We start from the raw sequence: 18,783 nt of genomic DNA, 5'->3' as shown, positions 1-18,783 counted from the left end.
GAGGAAGATATAAATATTGTTTTTTTTTTAGTTGGGAGCAAAGAGTAGACCAGCATGGTCGAGTCTACTATGTAGATCATGTGGAAAAGAGAACAACGTGGGATCGGCCAGAGCCTCTTCCTCCAAGGTGAGCAGGGATAAATCACATGGGTTGCCTAGGATGTGCTTGGGTTTTTCAGAAATGAATGACCTGACAGTTCACTACAGTTAGAAAGCAGTTTTGTCAATGGAGATGTGAACCCAGTGCAAACAGTTGCTCCAGGTCATCTCCAAGGAGTTCTGCAAAAATGCACAACACGTAGTGTGGAAAAGAGCTGAAGATAACAGCATCAGAACTTCCTGTCAGAGATAAGCAAGGGCATCTCTACTGAGAAATGGATCTCTACTGAGAAAGGACAGTAGACACTCCACCTGTAAAAGAGAACCAAACCCTCAGAAAGTATTTTGAGACTGAGGTCACTGTCAGCTGGAGGAAGTGCCCTTGGTGACTCCTTTACCCTGAGGTTACTGTTTGCAGTTCTTTGATCCCTCCTCAAGGTTCCCAGCTGCTCTTCTAATCCAGCATTGAGTATTAGACTTTTCCAGCTGTTAGCATCAGGGATGTCAGTCTCTGTATGGACGTGGTGTTCACACACACTCTGTGTTTCTTGGTTTTAAAAAAATGTAAGCAAAACATAAAAACTCTTCTGTTTTGCTTCACTCATACTCAAGTAGCTCACTCAGGTTTTATACTGATTTCATATGAACTGAAAATCGTTATAAAACAACCAACCCACAACCAGACCAAATGAAAAAAACAACCTGAAACCTGATGCCCAGACTTTCCTTTTCTGCCACATTAGAGTGTGAGAAAATCTTGCATTGTACGGCCCAAGCTGTCAGGGGGGGTTTGCTGTGTTTTTAGGAGAAACCAGCAAACTTTTTCTGTCCTGCGGGGTTGAGGAAAGTAAACGCAGTGCTGGCACTGTAGTAATGACAGCGGTTTGTGTAACTCCTGAAACGACGGTAAACAGAATCAGTCTGACTTGTTACAGTGTGCAACAAAGGGAAAATTCCTCTCCTCGCACAATTTTAGCTCTTACTTAATTTTAGCAGGGGGTAAAAGGAGGGAAAAGAATCTAGTGATGAGCCCCTGCTTTATATCCATGTCCAACATGCGACCTGCTTGCCTGACGCTGCTTCCCAGTCCTTACAATTCTCTGTTATTGACAACTGTTGCTTGTAATTTGCTTAAAAGCTGGGAGCGACGAGTTGACAACATGGGAAGAATTTATTACGTTGACCACTTCACTAGAACAACAACGTGGCAGAGACCGACATTAGAGTCTGTCCGAAATTATGAGCAGTGGCAGCTTCAGCGGAGTCAGCTTCAAGGAGCCATGCAGCAATTTAACCAGCGATTTATATATGGGGTAAGGAATGTCGTCATGTCTATAAAGGTTAAGTAAGAGAGGGACCATTTTCAACTCGTTAGTCCCTCTTCTCTGTACTGAAAGGATGCGTGTATTCAGGATTTGAGCATCTTTGGGGATGGCTTTCCTCATAAAGATATTGGACTTTGTTATGGTTTATTCTTTACAATAGTATAGTGTCTTTGTGTAACCTCATTTCGTGTCCTTGCAGCACATGCAGGATAATGTTTTCTTTTTCTCAGCTGAATATAACTGGTGTTCTTTGATAAAATTTATGTGCAATATCGATAAAAGTGGTTCAGAGCAAACTACAGCTCAGTAATAAGCTGGTTTGTGCTGTGTCGTGTATTGGTTTGGACAAAGACGTGGAAGGTAAGCAAGCTCACAGGACATACATTTCTGCTTCGGGTAAAACGAAATATGTGCAACAAATGTTAGGAAAGCAGGAAAATTGAAAATAACCCTTTCAGAATGTTAAATCCAGTGTTGATGAATAGCAGGCTTTAGAAAACTCCAACTCATGCTATTTGTTTATCAAGAATGGTGTGGGTTCTAAATTTGCTCTGTGTGTAGAGAATAAAAGTGAACCTCATAAATGCTCGTAGGGAGAACTGTGCTAATGCAGGAATGAAGAGGTTTGCTTTCCGACTGTTTTGGGTGCTGCTGTATGAATTTCCCTTCTGTGGAGGCAGGGACACTAAGCACAGAATAACTGTTTTCTTGGCACGATAGTTAGTTAAGCATGCCAAGGGCTGTAAAAAGGGCCTTCTCCGTGGAGAAAAATAAATCGTTGCCATCTTTGCTTATATGTAATGTTGACAAAAGTGCATTTACTACAGTAATTCACGATGGTTGCGGTAGCACATCCGGAACACAAATGACAAGTCATTAATGCACCATTTGTTTGTGTGACTTGCAGAACCAGGACTTTTCATCCACACAGAACAAAGAGTTTGATCCTCTTGGCCCTTTGCCACATGGATGGGGTAAGATGGACGTGAAAGTGTTTTGTAATGCAATGCGATGAAACATTAAAGCATACTTCTGCCAAATTATTTTGACAGCTATTCTAAGCTAGTTTTTAAAAATTAAAATCTGGATTGTAGCTATTTTAAAATTAAATCTAATCAAATGTGCAATTAAAACAGAGTCCTGACAAGGATGTGTAGTTTCAAAGTACATCTCTAAAATATTCTGATTTAGTCCCTTTAACTACCATAGTAGCACCTTTCACACTGTTATCCATTTTTACAGCTTCTTTTAGGCAGGATTCCCCCACACCATCCTGTTCCTGCCATATCAGACTACAAATCCCCTCTAAATCAGGCTGCCAAATCCTCTCTCCAAGGCAATTCTTGGAGAGTTATGTTGCTCTGAAAATGACTTTTTATAATGAAAACTAAGGACTTATTGACTTGCCCCTCTCCCTGGAAAAAAATTGGGTTTGTGCTTTACAGCGTTAACAATTTACAATTAATATAATTGGAGGGAGGTACAAAAAAAAAATGTCTAATGTCTGGTGTGGCTATCAAGCAGGTATAACTAATAAAGTTTCATGATACATAGGCAAATTTGTCCAAATAATGTAATTTTAAAGCGAGCTATTATGTGACAGGGTTGCACCTGGGGTTTTGGCTCGTCTGCTTTTCGAACAGAACTATTTGGATTTTTAGTTCTCATATAGATACAATTTCATGCCTTACAGTCGTTGTTCCCTGCACATCTGCTTTGTTGCATTACATACATAACATTTCAAGGACAGTTCTTAAGCTGGCATTGCCCAGAAAACAACAAAATGGAGTTTCCACATTGAGTAATCTTCTACTGTCAGTGTAACTCTGTACTTCCAGACTCTCTTGGAAATGAAAGCTTTTCATCTGTGGTAGTCAGATTTTGGCCTCTTTCTGTAATTTATATTCTATGTTATGCATTTCTTTTGTAACACTAAGTAAAAATTGCATAAACAGGTGCAGAATAGTAAAGACCACCAAGCTGGGGTGGTTATCATGTGTTCACAATTGAAGACTGCTGACACTAAACTATATGAGACTAAATATAAATGCGTTTTCCTGGAAACTGCATCGATCCTGTTTAATTCCTTGGTCATAATTTCAAGCCCTTGTACTTTCTTGGTACTTGTGTATACATCTGCTACCCACTCTGTGCTCACTGTCTGTTGTTTGTGAGGTACGGAACATTAATCCAAGCAGCTGAGCTTTTCTCAGGAGAAAACAGCTTACATTTTTCTTTCTTCCAAATGATTTTTTCCTATGATTGAAAAATAAATGGTGTGGCAAAGGATTTAAGGCAGCAATTTCAACTTCATCAATATTTTAATCCTTATAAATTTTTAACTTGCAAAAATACTGGAAAACCTATTTAAAGAGTGCAAACACTGGGCCAGTAGATCTGGTGAAGGTAAATCTCTTTGATGAGCTCCTTCCTTCACGCAGATGTTTATGTTGTTGCTACGATGCCCAGAATCTCTCTTGCGGTCGGGATTGTTGGTACAAGCAGTGCAGGCAGAGACAGCTGAACTTTGCAGGGTAAGAGTTCAGATATAAAGAACCCTGTGCGCACTATGAAGTGCAATGTTTCACTGAGGACACGTGATGGTGCGGTTCCGTGTGACTGCCAGCAGTCCATGGGATTAAGACGGATTCCTGTTTGTGACTAGCCCAAGGAATAACGTCAGTGGAAGTGAAAAGATGTTGAGTCAAAGGGGGTACGGAGAAACCTGCAGGCAGCAGATGCTGTAGCAGGTCTGGTGATTATCTCTTTAGTTATTTATTTGATGTAGTATCAGCAGTGCATGAAGCGGATTTTGATATTTTCCCCCTTTCGCATCTTTTCAGAAAAGCGAACGGACAGCAACGGCAGAGTGTATTTTGTCAACCACAACACACGCATCACTCAGTGGGAAGATCCCAGGAGTCAGGGGTAAGAAATCAATGGCAGCTTCATGTCTGGAATGAAAATATAACAAAGTAGTGAGACTGAGAGCTGAGAACTGCTGCCCACAGCTGAAACACAGGCTGTCCTACACAAACTTCAGGCAGCCCCTTAAAATGTTAGAAAGTTCACAATGGAACCTGTCAAAATAGTGCTTAGTAATAGTACAATTACCAGGAAAGTCTTGTCCAGCAGCGATAAGCTCATTGCCCAGAAGACCAAAAGAGTTCCCACTCCCATTTATAAATAAGATACGCCTGTCTAAATGTTGTGTGATTATACGTGAGGCACCAAAAGCTACATAGTGAAACTGTGTCACTTTTCAAGTCAAAACTGAATAGTTAGAGGATGGAATTCTAGTGTTTATTTAAACAGTCATTTTGGTCTAATTGAGAGATGATTTGAGAATTTAAGAGGCAGGGGAAAAAAAGGCAGAATAAATATTGAATGGAATATTCTAGTTTTTCTAGATCTGCCAAAACTTTTACTGTCTCTGATATTGTTCAATTGACTTAATGCATTAAGTTGATCACTTCCTATATATTTTCTTGTATCCATAGTCAATTAAATGAGAAACCTTTACCAGAAGGCTGGGAAATGCGATTTACTGTGGATGGCATTCCTTATTTTGTGGATCACAATAGAAGAACCACTACATATATAGATCCCCGCACGGGCAAGTCTGCTCTGTAAGTGTTTTTAACGTTATATGAAGATAGCCAAAGTGAAGTTTAGCGCGCATCACTTTTGAACATTTTGGGTTTTTTTCTCTTTGTACGTTTTGTCTACAGAAAGTTTTACATGTAGTAACCCTTCCTAATACTCTGGTTTTGTTCCTCCACTGATGACTGACCCTGAATAAAGCAGCGTTTTAAACGCTTTGGAATCCTTCTTGCCAGGTAGTTGATAAGATTGGAGGGTAATGGAGAAGCTTCATCAGTACTGTGATGACCAGATCCCTTCCTTCAGTTACTAGTATTGCTTTTTGAAAGTACACTCAGCTCTTCTTTCTTCGATTTTAGTAACCAAAATGGCGTTATAACCAGAATTTAACCCCCAACATAAATTCCATCCCATCTTTATTGTTAAAATCTTTTTGACGTTTAATAATCAGCTGCTGTTTAAAAAGTACTGTGTATGCATCCCACAGTTGACAAAGATTTTTGTTTTAAAACCAAGAAAATTAGACCCCAAAGTCAAAAAGTAAAAATAGGAATCTTCCAATTATATAGTTGCATGGTTTAGTCGACTATATAACCAACACATTTGCAGGCTTTTACTTAAAGAGCAAAAAATACTTTTGAAATTCATTTTGTTTCTCCTTCTGGTTCCAGAGACAATGGACCCCAGATCGCTTATGTGCGTGATTTCAAGGCAAAGGTCCATTATTTCAGATTCTGGTGCCAGGTATGGATTCCTCTCTTGGCAATATTTGTTTGCATTTTTGTTTTTTGCTAACGTGCTTTAAATGAACTTGTCAATGCTTTGCAAGTAAAGTTAATCACACTACTTTAAGGTTAAAAGTGAGTTAGATTTGGAGGGATTAAATACAGGACTTATATAAACTCATGTAAACTTTAAAGCCAAGTAAGCTATGACTTTAAAACTTTTTAAAGTAAAGGAAAACATCAATTTAGCTACTTTTTTTGGGTGGGTTTCAGAATAGTGTTTTCTTTCTGCTGTTAATAAGGGGATATATAGAGGCAGATTATTTTTATAATTAATACAAGATCTGCTTTCTGCACAAATACTTCTGGAAGAAAATGTACGGTGTTTGACTCAGAACACGCATGTCTAAACATTACATAGACTGTGCTGCACATTAGCGTGCCCTAATATAATCTCGAATTCCAGTGTGTCAGGCTCGGTCCTCTAAACTCTGTGTGTATCAGAAGATTAAGTAATTTGGTGTTTGGAGTAAAGTCTTCGTTTTAGATATTGCAGTTTTCAACAGTCAATGAATTATCCATTGAAAAATAGCAGAGACCAGTCTAATTCTTCACTTTGAACTTTATAGAGAATAACCTAAATTTTCTGTTTAGTTATTAAATTCTAGGGTAGAAAGCTGTGCTGATTTAGCATGTTATTGATCTTAATGTTTTCTGATGTCTTGTAAGAGTACAGTATTAGAACCTATTCTAAGCAGAATCTGGAGGCATCTATATCTCGCTGTAATCAACAGTGGAACCACTTTGTTCTTGGAGTAAATTAGGGTTCAAATACTGTGATTACTGGATTTGCTTTATATGGATTAGTGAAATTGGTCTCTTCTCCCTGGTAGCCAGTGACAGGACACAGGGAAGTGGCCTCAAGATGCACCAGGGAAAGTTCAGGTTGGACATCAGGAAGAATTTATTCACTGCAAGGGTTCATGGGCACTGACCGAGGCTGTCCAGGGAGGTGGTGGAGTCCCTATCGCTGGAGGTGTTTAAAAGACAGGTAGATGAGGTGCTCAAGGATCTGGTTTGGTAGTGGACAGGTACAGTTGGACTTAATAATCTCAAAGATCTTTTCCAACCTAGCGAATCTATGATCTATCTTAGGAGGAATTTCTTTACTGAAAGGGTTGTCAAGCTTTGGAAGAGGCTTCCCAGGCAGGTGGTTGAGTCCCCCGTCCATGGAGGTGTTTAAAAGACAGGTAGATGTCATGCCTGGGGACATAGTCTGGTGGTGGCCTTAGTGGAGCTGGATCAGTGGTTGGACTTGATGATCTTAAAGGTCTTTTTTAACTGAAACCATTCTATGATTCTATGAAATTGCAACGGTACCTCCTAAATAGTGTGCACAACAACGAACAGTCCAAACTCAGTATGAGAAACTCTAAGTGATTGTACACTTCACCTCTGAAATCTTTCATTTCAGCAACTGGCAATGCCCCAGCACATAAAGATTACAGTGAGCAGAAAAACATTGTTTGAAGACTCATTCCAACAGGTATTGTATTAAAACCTGTTAGCGGTGGTTAGGAAAAGCTGAATTGATTGTCACACATGTCAATCTTGATCCTTTGACATCTTGCTACTGTTATTTTAAGTTAGACTAACAAAAAAATACTATTTTAATACTTAGGCTGCATTCGTGCATATATATTAAAAAATCAGGATAAATGTGAAGTTCCAGCTCTGAAGATTAACAGAGAAGGTGATTTTTAAATTTATTTTTCCCCCCCTCAGAATTCTTTAAACTCCAAGTTAATTTTGAGGGAAGCACTGTGGCAGAGCAGCTCCCCATTCTCAGGAAGTTTCCATGTTGTGTTTAAGTTTGTTGGCACGTTTTCCAAGCAGTATTTAATATAAGTATGAACCATGTACCAAAATACATTAAGTTGATCTTTGGATGTTATGAGTCTTTAAATAAGTACTGAAATGGTTAAAAGAAAACAAAAATAGCGAATTCTGTTTAGGTTATTAGTAGCAGAACTCTTGTTAATGTCTGCAGACTTAAACCGTGGTTAGTTTGTTCCTCCACAACCTTTTCAGGTGCATTTGAATTTTAGTTTTTTGGTTTTGAATGTTTGTTGTGGCAATAAATCACTCCCATTGCTTGTTAAATCGAAGCCAGAAGCAGCTCTTTGTCAGTCTGACAACACACACGTAGAAACGGGCTTGGAAGTGCAGTTCGTCTTGGCCACTTCTGTATTTTTCTGACTTAAAAGTAACTTAATGCAGACCTTATCTAAGACAACAGGAACTTTCAGCTTCCTCTGTTCCTAGCGGAAGTTTTTTATCTTCCTGTATATCTTCAGGCTTCATTTCTTGTAGGAATTATCACAGATGTGTCAAGGCAGGAAATTTGAACAAATAGAATAGTGTGTTTGGAGACAAATGTATTAAATGAGGATTAATGCATTATTGTTCTAATTACTGCAAACTTGCCTAGCAGAAGCCACAAATAGTGCAGTTGGCTCGCTTTTTGTTTTGGATCGGGTGCCTCACGGGCTAAAAGGAGGCAAAATAAATCCTGTAACTGAAAGTTAGCTCCAGCCATCGCTGAAATTGCACTTGGTCCTTTTACAGTAACCACAGAGGTAATAAAATTATACTGTCCTGGCAAAAATCAAGAGGGAGATGATGCAATTATGTACACATCAGCAGACCAGGGCTTACTCAGGAAAACAGCGTGCCTTATCAATAATTTAGGTGACATAATCACAGAGACCTGAATTAATGTTGTATACTTGTTAGTCACTCATCATTTGCAGATATCTCTGAGGTTATAACAATTTTTGTGATGATTACTATAGGAGAAATTTGAAAATGCAAATCTTAACTTAAACTCCATGCTTCTAATTAAAAGCAAAAACTTAAAACCAGCACTAGTAAAGTTCCTTAGCGTCTTTGAATCTTCCTAACTTTTAAAAAAACAAACTAACCAGCCAACCAGCTACATCTTGATGATCCTCCTCAAGGTATGAAGCTGTAAAATGAAAAAATACACAAAGTTATGTTTAGTATTGTTTTGTTTCTAATTCATTTGTTTGAGTCCTTGATCACATCTCTCCGTTACTTGTACCTGGGATACCATTCAGTGTGGTACTTCACAAACACCAAATTTACTGTTTGGCCTTTTCTTTCCTGGCTGAATTTGTAGCGCAGACACACAGACAGGCTACGGGCCTGACTATCCCAAGTCTTTAATTTCAGTTTTATTTTGTTCTTTCTTTTTTGCATAGTTTACTTTTTAATCTGTGGAAATAGGTTTGCAGTAATGCTTCAAAATTCCATGAACGTTCTGTATGCAGGTACTTCATGTACTAATAGTTCATTTTACGGTATGAGTTGCTAAATGCAATATTTTGCTTGCTAGAAAATAGTAATAAGTCTAGCTGGTGCTTATAGCTGTTTTCTTAAAAAGAATTGATTGTTTTTCTTTTACTAAGATAATGAGCTTCAGCCCTCAGGATCTGCGGAGGCGTTTGTGGGTTATTTTCCCTGGTGAAGAAGGCTTAGATTATGGAGGTGTTGCAAGGTAAACTACACTGAACTTGCAAATAATGTCTTTTTCTCCAAGCTGTTGATGTGAAGACTTCTCCAGAATAGATATTTACACTGCAGTGCTGTGAAAACATCAGTGAAGTTTATTCCTTCTCATTCCTCAGAGTATCCGAGGAAGGCACTGCTCTTAAGATGTACACATCTTAAAACTCTGTCAAATTGTTTTCAGGTCACATTAGGAATTACTGTAATCGTCTCAGCAATTAGAGAAATGCAAAATTTACTGAAATGTGTTTAGCCTTTGGCACAACTAATAATATCAAAGTAGAGGTTGATTGAAAAGCGAACAGACATTTACTGCCAAGTCAGAAATCTTTACTGGAATGTAACCAAGAAGTGCATGTATTAATTTGCCTTCTCTAAACCCCTAAAGTTTAGATCAGTGGTAGGCTTTTAATCTGCTATTTAGATAAGCGTGGGATTTTTGCAGACCTCCGACAGCTGTGTATATTGATTCCTAATTTGTGTTAGTTTCCATTTGGTTTTAGTTTGGTCTAGACGTAATTTCTGGAAAAGAAGTCAGATTGACTACCTATGTGCCAACAGTTTCCTAAGTCAACATGAGTTATCTAAAGTCAATTCTAATTTAATTCACTTTGAAATGTCTTTTTATTGTTTGTGTGATTTCAGGGAATGGTTCTTTCTGTTGTCACACGAAGTTTTGAACCCTATGTATTGCCTGTTTGAATACGCAGGGAAAGATAACTACTGCTTACAGATAAACCCAGCCTCTTATATTAATCCAGACCACCTGAAATACTTCCGATTTATTGGAAGATTCATTGCCATGGTAAGTTCAAAAGTAGGAAGTTGTTCTCTGATCTAATTTTCCTGTAAATAAATATTGTTCCAGCAGATGGATAACTAGCAATTCATTTTGAGTTGAAACTATTACCAGGTATTTGAATATAACTACTGTTAGTATGAATTAATTTCACATGTTAGCAGCCATGGCCTTCTAGGTTGTTTTAATTCTTTGGCTGTCAAATTCCATTGGTACAGAGTACAGAATGTTATCATATTAAAGTATTTGATCATCCTTTGCATTATTTTGTCTGTTTTCATGTTCTTCAGGCTCTGTTCCATGGGAAATTCATTGACACTGGTTTCTCTCTGCCGTTCTATAAACGTATCCTAAACAAGCCAGTAGGACTCAAGGATTTAGAATCTGTTGACCCAGAGTTTTACAACTCTCTCATCTGGGTAAAGTGAGTTTGACTTGATTTTGTTCTTGAAATAGCAATACAATGTGTTTGATTTTCACTTATGTCAGGAAAAAGGTGTGAGCTTATTACTAACAGCCGCATTGGAAAACAGAATATATCAGTTGCAGAGCAGTACTGGGGTTTTTACTGTAATTTAGATACACAAATAATGATTTGATAATGCAGTAGCCTTTCTGGTTCATTGAATATTCTGCACAGCATCTTACATTCCCTTTTTGCTGTTTTTAATTATTCTAGCTTGAAGTACCAATGTGGCAGTCTTGAATGCTGTTACAAATAAAATGGCTTCAGTGAATTCCACTGAAACCTTTCAAATAAGTGATTAAAAGTAATCAGCAAAAATCCCCTTACTAATGCTTTCTCTCTCTAGTACCTTGTTTAGTTAGAAAACATAAAGAGTTCAGTGCTACAATAACATGAAGTTGGCAAATGTAGCCTTCTATTTACTACCACATAATTCTTCTGTAGTCATACCTGAAATTTGATGTAAAGGTTAATGTTGAGGATTGAATGCTTTAAAGAAGTTAATGCTCGTGCATTTTTCTAGCTGTCCTTGTTTTGTTGCTCCAAGCTGAACGATTCCAGACCATTCCTACGTACAGCCTTCCATGTACACATTGGCAGTCACCTATTCAACATCCATACTCTTTGAGTCCTCCTTGGCTGCTCTTTTGCAGATTCCTCTCCAGAGAGCAGCAAGTAAAAAGGGTCTGGAGTCTCTAGACTGTAATTGTTTTGGAATTGCTTGTTAAAAATATTTTAATATATCATTTAAAAAAACCCTTAGATCTAAAGCATTGTGACTCTGTACTTTTATAAAAGCAGGACCCTAGAATGTTGGTTGATGTATACCATTTGTTTCAGTACTGCAGGCAATTCTCTTTCCCAAGAAGTTAGAAGGGAAAGATAAAAAGACAAATTGAATTAATTTTTTTTTTGCTTCTGCTATAGTAAAAAACATTTAGCAGAAAAATTACTCCTTTTTATGTGACTAGAGAGGTTAAAACGTTTACTTAAGAATGATACAAAACCACAATGCTTTTAAAAACGTGTTAAGTTTATAAAAGGTGTTAGATAGGTTTTTTAAAAAGCAGAAATAAATATAGAAGACAAGATTAGTATCTCCTGTGGTGGTGACTCTCGGAAGCATAATCTTGAATAACAAAGGAGGAGGGGGAAAGCAGCTTTACAAACTGAGATAGGAATATTGGTTTGGTTTTCGAAGAGCAGTGTGTTTTGTACTCAGTGAGCTGCTAAAATGTTCTGAGCTAAAATTCCATTAGGAATGCTTAAAAGTAGTTGATATTTAAGTAAAGTTACCATGAAACTGAGACCTGAAAGGTAATAAAATATTTCAGGAATCTGTTTTGTAGTCAGAAAATATATGTGTATTTCTTTTAAAAGGACACATTTTTGTCATCTTGTGACTTACTGAGTTTTAGAGACCAAGCAAGTACAATAGTGAAAAGACAAATTGCAGGGAAGAAAATTGCATTAAATTGTGGGGAAGCTATTACTGATGAATGATCTTGTGACTGAATTGTAATGAGCTGCACCTGTAACACTGTTTACCTTGGGAGAGGCATTGATCCACTAATATTTTGTGGAAAATCTAGAGTAACAGAGTATTATTTTAAGCCTTTATCTGTAGACATTGTTGCATCTTTGCATTTGTGTGTGTAGTGCGTGTCACCGGCTGCTTTTTGCGGTTGAAAGAAACGGATTTTCTTTATGACATCCCGTAAGTGTAAGTTCTTTCAGCACTGCTGGAGTGTTACATTTACTGTCTATGGTTCTTTTGGTGCACGTGTACTTTATAATGGTCTAAAAGAGAGTGCAGAGGCTTCTGGACATCAAAGCAGGCAGTAAGTGGGGACCTGTCATAGAGGTCACCGACTACTTCACAGAATCCTAGAATGGTTTGGGTTGGAAGGGACCTCAGTTGGAAGGGCCCATGCAGTGTCACCTCTCTGCCATGGGCAGGAACACCTCCTACTGGATCAGGCTGCTTAAAGCCTCATCCAACCTGGCCCAGAACACCTCCAGGGATGAGGCAGCCACAATTTCCCTGGACATTTAAACTCCTCCTTCCCTTCCTCATTTTAACTCCAAAGTTGCCTTGTTCCCAGATGCCACCCAGGGTGTTGTTGGTGTGGAACTTCGAAGCCTGGATTCTTGGGTACCAGCAGTCCGTAGGGAAAGGTGGTGCCAAAGACAGGAGAAACCTGCATCTGTAGTATGGAAAGAGAAAACGGGATTTACTGTCAAGAACAACTCTGACAACTCCTTCTCTATGAGGGTTTCAGCTGACTGAGCTGTGCTGGCTGCAGACACTGCTGTTCTGTGCTCATTGTTGCGGATTTTGTTTTTATTCGTACCACAGGAGAACACAGTAGAGCAGCTTAAGGTTGTAACAAGAAATTTTCTGAAAGCTGTCTCTGGGGCAAATACGACCCAAATATCAGTAGTGATTTCTGTAGTGATAAAGAAATCTCCTAGGCTGGAGTACGTGAAAGGCTTTGAACCCTCGTGAAAACACCTAAGGTATGAAAATTCTGGAGAAAAACCTTTAGGGCTCTGAGGGGGCACACTGAGTAGAGAGACCCACAATTCTTATAGCTGAGCCTGATTATCTGTGCTGCTGCTGAAAGTCATCCTGTATGGAAATGTCTGCAAATTTGTAGGGGAAAAAATCATGTCTGTCAGAGTGGACGTACTTTTGTCCTTACCAGGAAAGCAAATTTTATAACTTTGCGGTAGGTATTCAGTAGTTTTTATTTTCTTGGTGCTTCTTTGCTTTTGAAAACTCCACAGAATCATTGAGTTTGGAGGGGATCCTCTAGAGGTGATCTAGCCGAACCCCTCAGCTCAAGCTGAGCTAGAGCAGTATCTTCCATTTTAAAGGAAGGGATGATTTTATTTCATCATCCATCCATCTGAGACTTCATGTCATTTGGAAGGATCAAGTTCAGAAGCACTGTTGCATCACAGTGCTGGACAAAGGACAGCAATGTTTTCAAGACTGACATTTCTGTGTTGCAGTTCAGGACAAATACCTTGATTTTGCAATTTATTTTGGGGGGGAAAGGTTATCAAAACCTCTGCATATGCAGGTGATTCTTCACACTACGGAAGCACAGATCAACATAGAAATGAGTGTTGTGCCTGTTATTCCCCTGGCTGTTAAATCCTATAAAGACAGTAGAGTTTATTTGAGCAACTTTTGTTGGCTACAGATTCTTCCAATTCCTTTCGCGGGAGTATCTGTGTGTTGTTAACTTAGGAGCTCGAACATTTTAGTATATGTGTACAGGATAGTCCCATAAATCTACTGCAGTTGAGGACAACTCATGAATCATGCAAAGTCGGCCGTAGTTGTTTCTTATCTGCTGTTAACTGACCGAGCAACAGCTATATTTGAACACAGCCCTTCCATTACCTGTTAGAAGAAGCAATCACGCAATAAAATCTGCAAACATGTCTTTACTTGAAAAGTTTCTGTATTGCACAGACGTTCCACGGATCACAGTCAGCAGGTAGCTTGTCAGCCTTGGGAATGGCAAACTTAAGGACACTACTGGTCAAAAGTTTCTTGATCAGGAGTGCAGCTCCTGTAGGCACATGGGTGAAAGGAGTCAGCGTATCTTGCAAAACCGTAATTATCATGTAAGGAACATTTCCTTTTCTTTATTATTTGTGGGAGGTCTCCCTACCCATGGCAAGGGGTTGGAACTCAATGGGTTTTAAGGTCCCTTCCAACCCAAACCATTCTATGATTATTTATCTCCAAAGCTTTTTTTTTCTTAGATTTCTTCTTACCCATCTCCTCTACCGAGTATGAGGTCTTGACATGGGTATTTAAAATTATGTCTTTCCTTACAGAGAGAATGACATTGAAGAATGCGGCTTGGAAATGTTTTTCTCAGTTGATAAAGAAATTCTAGGTGAAATCAAAAGCCATGATTTGAAGCCAAATGGTAGCAACATTCTGGTCACAGAAGAAAACAAAGAAGAATACATTAGGTAAGAATAAATGAAGATTTTACGGTACTCTTATCTCTGCCACTTTCTTTCTTTAGTTCTAGCTGGAAAAGATTGCCGAGCTATGTAATCTGAAGCATCATGGAAATTCTGCCTCTGAGATATTGCTGATTTTGGCGACAAGGGCAATCGTTTGGATATTGTATTTGAAAGAAGAATATCAGTAGAAATAAGTTTTTACAATCTGCTTTCCCCAAAGATAACAGCTGGTAGATAAAGTCCGTGTTTTTCCTAGAGATGTTTAAGATTAGGAGAACACGGCAATAAATGTGGATGTCAGAGATTCCATGAAATCATTGCGTGTCTTTATTATTGGAATTATTTCATGTCACAGCCTGCTGATATACTACCCGGCCATTTATGTAGGGTTTCTTTAGAACTTAAGAACATATTGTGATGGTTTTTTGATGGTTCTTATTTTTCAGAGATACTTGAGCTCGCTCCTAGTTATATCTGATCTGCTCTTATAGTACAGACAGGCCTTGGCTTTCTAATAGGGCCGTGTTATGAATGATGTCATAACCTATATCGTCATAAACGAAGGATTCTGTTTGCAGCATCAGAATGTTTTAAAGCAATAGGTTAAGCAGGAAGGAGCCTAAGAGTGATTAAGAATATAGATATGCACAGTGACCTCCTTTGCCTTGCAATATCCTCCTCTTCCTCAGCACACAGCAGTAAATAAGCTCTGCTCTAAGGTGTTAACTTCAACACACAACTGAGAGGATGTGCTAGCAAAATAAGAAAAGTCACACATTGCAGGCACAAAGTAACCTGAATCGTCATAGATTTTTCCTTTCTTTCTTTCCTACATGTCCTGTGAAGGCTTCTTTCATGGGAATGGGTGAGGGAGAAGGGAGTGGTTTTGTTTTCGTTATATTGAGTACAGATCAGTCTGAAGATACTTCAGTGTTTCACAGAAAAGGTGGTGTTTGCAGAAGAAACGTACTGGCAGTTTGTGAAGTATTAATATTGGGGTTGAAAATAGGAAGGATTTGCAGGAAACCTCTCTCTTCTAGTTCCTAGGAACCCAGGGAGAGCCCAGATTTCAGTTTCACTCATATTCTTTTGTCTTACTCTGGGTCCTGCTTTAAGTTCCCAAAGTTTCTAGGATTGGAATCAGAAAATAGCCATCTCTCCTTTAGTCTCCAGTTCTCCTGACACGTTAGGCTTGAATTCAGCATAATGTCTGCTTCTCCCTGGGTTCAGGTTCTTCAGGTCTCCTGTCTGCTTTTCACCCTGTTATTAATGGAGAGTGGAGTTTCTGCCACAGAGCAAAGTTTCATGATTAACAGAAACAAATATGGAACTTTCCAAATGGACATAGTCATTTCTTGGTAAGCTGGCAGTCCTGCTTCTCTTCACCAGTGCAACTTGACCTCGTTTGTCCCTTTTCATGGACAATGACTGAGATTTCTGGGGAGAATATTAGACAAATATCACTCTGTTCTTCATACCTAGGGACTGCTGTGCTCTCATTGATCCAATCATTGAATACATGCTGCCTCCTCTTTGAGTCTGAAGTACTTTCCGTAGCAGAATGGTTGGAAACATAGGGTTTAACTTCAAGAAAGACCAAATTCTTTGCACATAGCAAAGGTTATTAGTGAAATTATCCAGTGCTCTGTCCCCAGAACTTTCCAGATTTGCCATATTTTTTTTAACTTGGCTTACAATTCATCTCAAAATAGGGTGACAAAGATGTGGACTCAGATTGGCACAGGCCATATAAATTACTTTTCACTCTCTTCTTTTACAGGCTGGTAGCAGAGTGGAGGCTTTCCCGAGGTGTTGAGGAGCAGACACAGGCTTTCTTTGAAGGCTTCAATGAAATTCTGCCGCAACAGTATCTGCAGTACTTTGATGCTAAGGAACTGGAGGTAAAGAGTTGTTTGCTATTGCTGGATGCGGGTTGTTGCACGTGGGCTCCAGGGATTCTGTCTGGAGAGCAGAACTCAGTGAAGCTGACAGCTCTGTCTGATAGGCCATACGAGGGAAACCATATGGAGTAGTATTTGATCAGTGTGTTCCCCTTCGCTTTCCTCTTTGCAGCCTCCTTACAAATTTCTAAAGGCTGCGATTCTGCAGTAGAAATGTTGTATTGAATTGCTTTTGTAATCCTCAGCGGTTTATCTGTGTTCAAAGAATGAGTAACTTGATATAAAGGGAGATAAAACCAGATATGCTGTGGGTGATGGAATCATAGAATGATAGAATGCTTTTGGTTGGAAGGGACCTTTACGGGTTATCCAGTCCAACCCCCCTGCAGGAGCAGGGACATCTTTAATGGGATCAGGTTGCTCAGAGCTCCATCCAACCTGACCTTGAATGTTCCCAGGGATTGCAGTGAATGATCGCATGTACAATGGACCAGGTTCTAGCTGGTTTGGAAATCTCAGAATTACGCTTTCTAAAGCATCTGTTCCATTTAGAAAGATAGAAACATAAACCCAAAACATCCTATTGCTGGCAGAGAATTGTATGGCTGGGCAATGACAAACTCTACCTTGCTAGAATGTCTAAATGCAAGCAATTATTCCCTTCTTCATGACAGAGATGCTTTCTGGTTTGTGACCTCTCCAAATCCACTTCAAGAGCAGTCTTTATGCTTTGCTGTAGAAGTTTTGTATACAGTTTAAGATTAAAACCGAGTATTGCAGATGCTTCGAAGTATGGGTGCAGTTGATATTCTGGTTCACTGTGTGGGAAGTTGTAGAAGGAAAGCCATAGCTTGTACTCGTTTGTTTATTTCCCTTTTTCTCCCCTAAAGGTGCTTCTGTGTGGAATGCAGGAAATCGATTTGAATGACTGGCAGAGACACACCATCTACCGGCACTACACCAGGACCAGCAGGCAGATAATATGGTTCTGGCAGGTTCGTAGCCTCTGTTCTGTTCTCAGACCAGCAGGAGCGACAGAGCACAGCCACAGCTTCATAAACAACAGTCAGAATTATTGAGCAGACCTGTAGTGTGTAAATATAAACTGTTACTGCTAACCCAGCTATTCCTAGCAGCCATGTGATTTGATAATCTATGGATGATGAGGATGGGAAAATCTGCATATCAAATCTATACCTAAATGCTTATTTCAACGTTTGTCTTTCAGTTTGTGAAAGAAATAGATAATGAGAAGAGAATGAGGCTCTTGCAGTTTGTCACTGGAACGTGCAGATTACCAGTGGGAGGATTTGCTGACCTCATGGGTAGGTATTGGTAATCCCTCTACTGTATTATATCGTTTTTTTTCAAAGATCCAAGTTATATCTTTAAAAAAAAGCTTTAAAAATGTCCTTATTGTGTGCTGTTTTGTAAGCCCTGTGTGTACTTGAGCTATAATAGAAACAGATGGAGGCAGTGCTTACATCTGTTGTATTACTGAGTTTCAAACTCACTTCAGATGTTTCCCCACATGCATACTTTGATCCAGGCAGAGATCTTTTAAGAAAGACTTTGAGAATTTAAGAATGTCTTTGTTCTGTGCAGGTGATGGTAATCTCGCCTGGAGTTTTAAGCCTTTCAGCCCTCAGCAGTAATGTATCTGTCAATGGGAGTCAGACCTATCCCTTCTTTGTTTGAATTTGTTACAGGGAGCAATGGACCTCAGAAATTTTGTATTGAAAAAGTTGGAAAGGAAAACTGGTTACCCAGGAGTCATACCTGGTAAGTACGTAACAAATGGGAATGTTCCTGCTGTGCTGGGTTTGCTGACAGCAGTCTGCTGGGAGCTGTTAGTGAAGGGGTGATGTGCTTCAACAGCTGAGGCTGTGAAAGCAAACAGCGAGTTATACAGTAAGCTTTGATGTTGCACAGTAGCTGAACTTCTGAAAAACTCTTGTGGCATGGAGTATTCTGTTGTAAAGTCCATGGATTTGTGTATGGCTGAAAAATTAAAAGTAATTAACAACGTTGTCTAAAGAGGTTGGGATTGATCTTTTGTTATTTCTACGCTCCAAAGCAGCCACATTCGCACTCCCTCTTCCCTAAGGAAAAGGCAGTTTCTACTCAGCTCCTCAGGAGTCTTAGTGAGTAGTAAAACCACACACATTTAACATTTTAAATGGGAACGGTGACCCCTGTTAACCAGCTAGGAAAAGGTCTTGAGACTTCTCACCAAGTACACTGCGCTTCTGGGAAACCCTCACTGTTCAGACTCTCG

General features: G+C 39.2%; 2 protein-coding genes across 3 annotated transcripts in view; one reads left to right on the top strand and one right to left on the bottom strand.

Annotated features, from left to right (window-relative positions):
* Window positions 1–18,783, top strand: part of ITCH (itchy E3 ubiquitin protein ligase) — a 60,513-nt gene that overhangs the window by 39,431 nt on the left and 2,299 nt on the right. For both annotated transcript variants that reach the window (XM_054081112.1, XM_054081113.1), the window contains exons 9-23: window positions 32–127; window positions 1,238–1,412; window positions 2,332–2,398; window positions 4,268–4,352; window positions 4,925–5,053; window positions 5,699–5,771; window positions 7,227–7,298; window positions 9,244–9,332; window positions 9,989–10,148; window positions 10,433–10,566; window positions 14,467–14,607; window positions 16,385–16,505; window positions 17,396–17,500; window positions 17,734–17,830; window positions 18,215–18,287. In XM_054081112.1, coding sequence (XP_053937087.1) covers window positions 32–127; window positions 1,238–1,412; window positions 2,332–2,398; window positions 4,268–4,352; window positions 4,925–5,053; window positions 5,699–5,771; window positions 7,227–7,298; window positions 9,244–9,332; window positions 9,989–10,148; window positions 10,433–10,566; window positions 14,467–14,607; window positions 16,385–16,505; window positions 17,396–17,500; window positions 17,734–17,830; window positions 18,215–18,287 — 1,617 coding nt within the window. The remainder of the gene's footprint in view (window positions 1–31; window positions 128–1,237; window positions 1,413–2,331; window positions 2,399–4,267; window positions 4,353–4,924; window positions 5,054–5,698; window positions 5,772–7,226; window positions 7,299–9,243; window positions 9,333–9,988; window positions 10,149–10,432; window positions 10,567–14,466; window positions 14,608–16,384; window positions 16,506–17,395; window positions 17,501–17,733; window positions 17,831–18,214; window positions 18,288–18,783) is intronic.
* CEP250 (centrosomal protein 250) overlaps window positions 10,595–18,783 on the bottom strand; it is a 43,020-nt gene continuing 34,831 nt past the window's right edge. Inside the window, exon 30 of the mRNA XM_054081114.1 lies at window positions 10,595–12,815. Coding sequence (XP_053937089.1) covers window positions 12,602–12,815 — 214 coding nt within the window. The 3' untranslated portion in view covers window positions 10,595–12,601. The remainder of the gene's footprint in view (window positions 12,816–18,783) is intronic.

This window comes from Cuculus canorus, chromosome 16 (assembly GCF_017976375.1).
Source record: "Cuculus canorus isolate bCucCan1 chromosome 16, bCucCan1.pri, whole genome shotgun sequence".
In the NCBI taxonomy this organism is placed as follows: domain Eukaryota; kingdom Metazoa; phylum Chordata; class Aves; order Cuculiformes; family Cuculidae; genus Cuculus; species Cuculus canorus.
This window is presented reverse-complemented; position numbering and strand designations above follow the sequence as displayed.